Source organism: Alexandromys fortis, unplaced genomic scaffold (assembly GCF_014885135.2).
Source record: "Alexandromys fortis isolate MF-2015 unplaced genomic scaffold, M_Fortis_MF-2015_v1.1 scaffold_2_1_26212458, whole genome shotgun sequence".
Lineage (NCBI taxonomy): Eukaryota > Metazoa > Chordata > Mammalia > Rodentia > Cricetidae > Alexandromys > Alexandromys fortis.
The window spans coordinates 15,809,846-15,814,894 of NW_026067930.1; the positions used below are offsets into that span (position 1 = coordinate 15,809,846).

At 47.7% G+C, this 5,049-nt stretch overlaps 1 protein-coding gene across 1 annotated transcript in view; it reads right to left on the bottom strand.

Moving 5' to 3' along the window:
- Fam91a1 (family with sequence similarity 91 member A1) overlaps positions 1-3,339 on the bottom strand; it is a 37,056-nt gene extending 33,717 nt beyond the window's left edge. Inside the window, exon 1 of the mRNA XM_050145025.1 lies at positions 2,390-3,339. Within this exon, the coding sequence (XP_050000982.1) occupies positions 2,390-2,461 (72 nt within the window). The 5' untranslated portion in view covers positions 2,462-3,339. The remainder of the gene's footprint in view (positions 1-2,389) is intronic.
- Positions 3,340-5,049: the final 1,710 nt, after the last annotated feature.

The window sequence follows — 5,049 nt, forward strand, 5'->3', positions numbered from 1 at the left end:
TGGGTGGGTGGGTGGGTGGGTGGGTGGGTGGATGGATGGATGGACGGACAGACGGATGGACGGACAGACGGACGGATGGATAGTAGGTAGATGGACAGCAAAGATAAAAATAACGTTTTAAAAATTGATCTATCAAAGGACTTCACTTTAAATAAAAGAACTACACATTGTGTCAAACAATGAACATCTGATATTAGCTAACTACAGAAAAGTCCTAAAAACAATGGCCTGACTTGCATTTTTTTCCTGTGCTAGGGATGGAACCCAAGGCTCTCTGTATATGCTCAGGCCTCATCTACAACTCTTTAACGTTTCTAAAGGTCAGTGTGACCAAAAGAATAAAACGAGCTTTTTCCTCAACTCATCCACGTTGGAAAACAAAGAACAACAACAACAACAAAAAAAAAAAAAACTGGCTTGTAAGATTTTTTTTTTTATCTGAGTCTCCTTCCTTCAGCTTTCAGAAGTGGGAAATGAGTCATTTCCAAATGAAGCCCACCAAAACTTACTGGAAATCACCACATGAACATACTTAGTATTTAAAATACCAAAATACACATTCTTTCCACACAGACTAAAAAAAAATCCCCATTTTTAGTACATTTGAGATTTTTATAGCCATTTAGGAAGTATTTCAAACTGATGCCTCATTCCATCTAACAGCTACTAACAACCAACTATGCATAGAGATGCTTAGGGTAAAAAGCCTAACAAAGAATCTAACCAGAAAATGGCAGAGTGACCACATGACGCATGAGAAATAACAGTACAATGACAACACGGCTGAGGGCAACTATTGCAAAATTAGGGGGCTAGGAAACGCCTTAATGATAGTCAAAAGCAGCTGTGACAGAAAGCGGAAGTGCAGTGAGAGGACTCAGTGCAGTGTGAGGAGGGGATGGGAAGGTCCTGCAAGAGACCAGACAGAAACCATGGGAAGGCTGGGGAAAGTCTGTACAAAGAAATCCACGCTTAGTCTGAGTGCTTTCAGTGATTTCACACACAAAAACAAATCCGTTTATACTGGGACTTAAGCTTTAGCACTGTCCTATAATTACATTTAATAATCACATTTGAGTTGGAGGAGGCTTTTGTCAACACTAATTAGAATCAATTGTTTAAGTTGGGTATAATCTAATGACTTAACACAGAGGACTATTTACTCTAGTTGTCTGCAGGTATGTCTCAGACATATTTACCTAAAGAACAAAACTGTCTGCCAAACCCTCATTCAAACTTAAGAGCAACTTGTTCCTAAAGGTTTAGACTTGTCTTTTCAAGTTTCAGAAACTGACTCTTTGACATCCTAGAGACCTTTGCCCGTGAAACACACCTTGACATTCTCTGTCATGCAATACTAACCAGAACCCCTTAACTCATTCTCTAGATCGGGGACTCAAACCACAACAATCATAAAACCATTACCGCCACTATTCCATATACTTTCCAAAACCACATCTGTTGCCCATCACCAAGAGGAAACAGAAATCAGTGGAACTGAGAGCTACGGTGGCCAGCGACAGTGTGTCCCTTACAGGTGGCACATCCCTTCTGAAGACTTCCAGCCACCTGTCGTGTTGGTACTCATTCATCAGTCCATCTACTGGCTGGCCTGGCTAAAACTAGTACACTCTGTGGGGAGGCAGGCTCCTTGGCTCCTGCAAACTGTCTGTACCCCAAAGCAGGCATAACATCTTAGGAGGTGCTCAATAAATACCCGTTAAACAGCTGAGGAAAACTGCCAGTCAACGTAAGCGTTAGACTTCAAAAGTCTCAGGTCATGCTCCCGTCGACACATTCCTTATAAAGTCGGCCTGTCTAAAGGACAAAGTCCACCAACACAAAGCACACATACCCTTCCGAATCAGATCCTGACAGCCCCTGGAAGCCTTACCCGCTACCACCCTCACACATTCAACAAACGCCTCCTGATGCATCAACACACTCACACACCTCCAAACTTTGGTAACTCGCTACTCGGTGGAGACCTGTTCTTCCCTCTCTCTGGGCGAAGGGAGGTCTTCGTTCCTTATCTTGAACGAGCCAATTTAAACGCTTCCGGTTACGCATTCAACTATAGATCGGTACCCTTATTCCCACCCACACTACAGAGGAGTTTTTAACTGTCACCCTGCGTTGAACGCACTGTTCCCATCTTTCTCCCACCACCCTTACAATTTTGGAGCCTAGGGGCTTTATCTGAGATCTCAGAAGAGCAGGTCCCTCCCTGGCTTAGAAAGTCTGCGAGCGGAGGTAACCGGGCGAGTCCAGCAGGGACATCACTCCAGCCTTCCTGGCGACCGAGCACTCCGAGCTCGGTTCTCCCGAGCCCCGGACGGTCCTCAGGGCAGGCGACAGCGGGGCGGGGCGGGGCGGGGCCGAGCCATACCTGTCTCACGTTAGCTGGCAACTTGCTCCAGGGGTAGTTGTGTCGGATGTGGAACTCAACGTCGATGTTCATGATGCCGGAGCCCAGGCCAGCGGTGGCCGCGGCTCTCACGCCGCCTCCCGTCCGCACGCACCCGGCCCGTCCGCGGAGACCGTACGCCTAGGCCGTGCGAGCCCGGCGCCGCCCCATGGCCAGGCCTCCACAGCTCCGCGCGGCACCGGCCACGGGGCACGGTGGCGGCGACTAGGACCCGCACCTCAGCTGCTCCAAGTTTCTTCCTAGTTTCGGCCTGACGGAAATGGCTCTGCGCCGACGTCACTTCCGATCGCAGGCGCGACGCCGGGGGGCGGAGCTCCGGGTGGGCCTGTCCCGCCTGTCCCGCCCCCTGCACGTGGTTGAGCCGGGCTAGGAAGGCGGGGCTCAGAAACCCCGGGAACGTCCGCCGGCTGCTCCTGCTCCGGTCTGGGAACGAGCAGAGCCTCGGGGATCGCTGAGCTTCTGTGACTCGGTTTCCCGAATGTGCGTTCCTGGTGGCTCTGGATAGGCGGCTGAAGGTACTGCGGTCAGTTGTCCGAGCAGAAGCGCTGCTGGGGGAAGACTACTCTCGCCACCCCGCCGGGCAGGACAAGGTCACCGAAGCACCGAGTGTGACAGGGCACCTACCCATTGGGCGAGCGTCGCTAGCGGCGTCATCCCTTCCAAGCATTGACTGTATCCTGGGGATGGAGAACGTTGGACTCCTTCCAAGATCCAAATTCTTTAAGATGTGGGAACGTGGAGAGCAGAAATTTCAGCTAACTTCGATCGCTTTTTAAAAAGGCGGAACTTGGGAGTTATTGTTATCGCTTCAGCTCTCCTTAAATCTTTGGGAATGGTTCCTTCCAGAGCATATGGTACTTCCTAAGCAAGCGCATTGATGGTACTGCCAACAAGAAGACCCAAGTTCAATGTTTTTATTTTAAAGCAATGTTTTTAGGTCATGTTTCGTTATACACTACAGCTACGAACTGAGAACATTTAAGACACCTAATCCATACCTCAACAGCTGGCAAGTCTGAGGCATACTCATTGGATCTAATTAATTGAAACTTGAGGTACACACTGCTCTTACGTGGGCGCATTGGTCTCTGGTTATACGATTGTAGTAGCTTCATGACCTGTTGAGACCCTCCTCAGCATAACTAAAATTTACTGAACTCTAACAACAGGTCAGTATACAAAAGTACAGCCTGCCTGCTGGGTATCAGTTCCTTAACCTTGCAATAGACCGAAAGATTGCCGCAGCTACTAGCCCTATTAGAAGAATAAAGTGCGGCCTGGCAGGGTTACATGCCTAGTTCTCAAGACTGCTCAGTGTAACGGAGCCCAAGGGGCTTTGATATTATTTTATATAAAAGAGTGTTTTGTCTGCATGTATGTGTGTGCACCGCCTGTGTGCCTTGTGCCTTCAGAAGCCAGAAGAGAACATTAGGTTCCCCTAGAACTGGGTTGCAGACACCGGTGAACCTCCACCTGGGTGCTGTGAGCTAAACTGAAGTCCTTCACAAAAGTAGCAAGTGATCTTAGCCACCGAGCCTTCTCTCCAGAACCAGTCCAAGGCTGTTTAGAACCACCCTTGAATTTCCCAGGGACAGCCTTCCCAGAAGTATTCTGCCTCCTACTCTAGCTTAGGAAGTTCTAGAGTCAGTGACATAAATTCCCCTCTACATCTTTAAGGATTCTACATGTGGACCAAACAGTATTCTTCAAAATCTATGTATCTAGTACACTGTAAGTAACAAGAACATTACAGACATCTTCGTCTTAAAATCCCTACAAATCTTTATTTCAGCTGCGGGTACCAATTAAGCTGGCGTGAACTTAGGAAGTTCATTTTTGTTTGTCAAATTATGTCAAATCTAGCTGGGCCTCAGCAGAAGCTGGTTATGGTGAACGAATGCCTGCTAAATCAGTAAGGTACAGACCCACAAAAAACAGATATGCGAAGGAGGAAATAAATAGTTGGTCAAAGCTGTGTAGACAGGAAGGAGACAAACAGCAATTCCTTCAGAGTCAGAACCAGCAACAGTGCAATTGATGAACAGGAGATGCTAGTGGCAGAACTGGACTGCCTCCGTCTCCCTCAAGGAGACTGGGAAACTAAGCAATTCTGGTTGTTCTCAAACTAACCCACTAGGTCCAGTCCGCCATGTGGGAGCTCCAGTAACAAAACAGCTCCCTAGGCATCAGGAAGGAGGGGAGGAAAAAAACAGCTGCTAATTGGGTTCCATGAACAGCACTGGTGACTTCATTGGTCCTTTTTGGAAAACAAAAATATCCATTCTTTTAAGCTTTTTTGTTTTTTTTTTAAATTGGTTTTTCGAGACAGGGTTTCTCAGTAGCTATGGGGCCAGTCCTGGAACTCACTCTGCCTCTGCCTCCCGAGTGCTGGGATTAAATGTGTGCACCACCACCACCTGGTTTTTTTAAGTTCTTGACTGGGGCCTCTGCCTCCTCACTTGGCCTCTGCCTTTCAAATTTTAAAGAGATTGAAACTATGAGTGTTGTTGCCAGAGCCATTTCACAAGGACACCCTCTAAGTAAACAATAGATGCAGACACGCAAATGAGTAAAAATCCTTCTCAGCCTGCTAGATTAGATCTGATTAAGGAAAATTACCC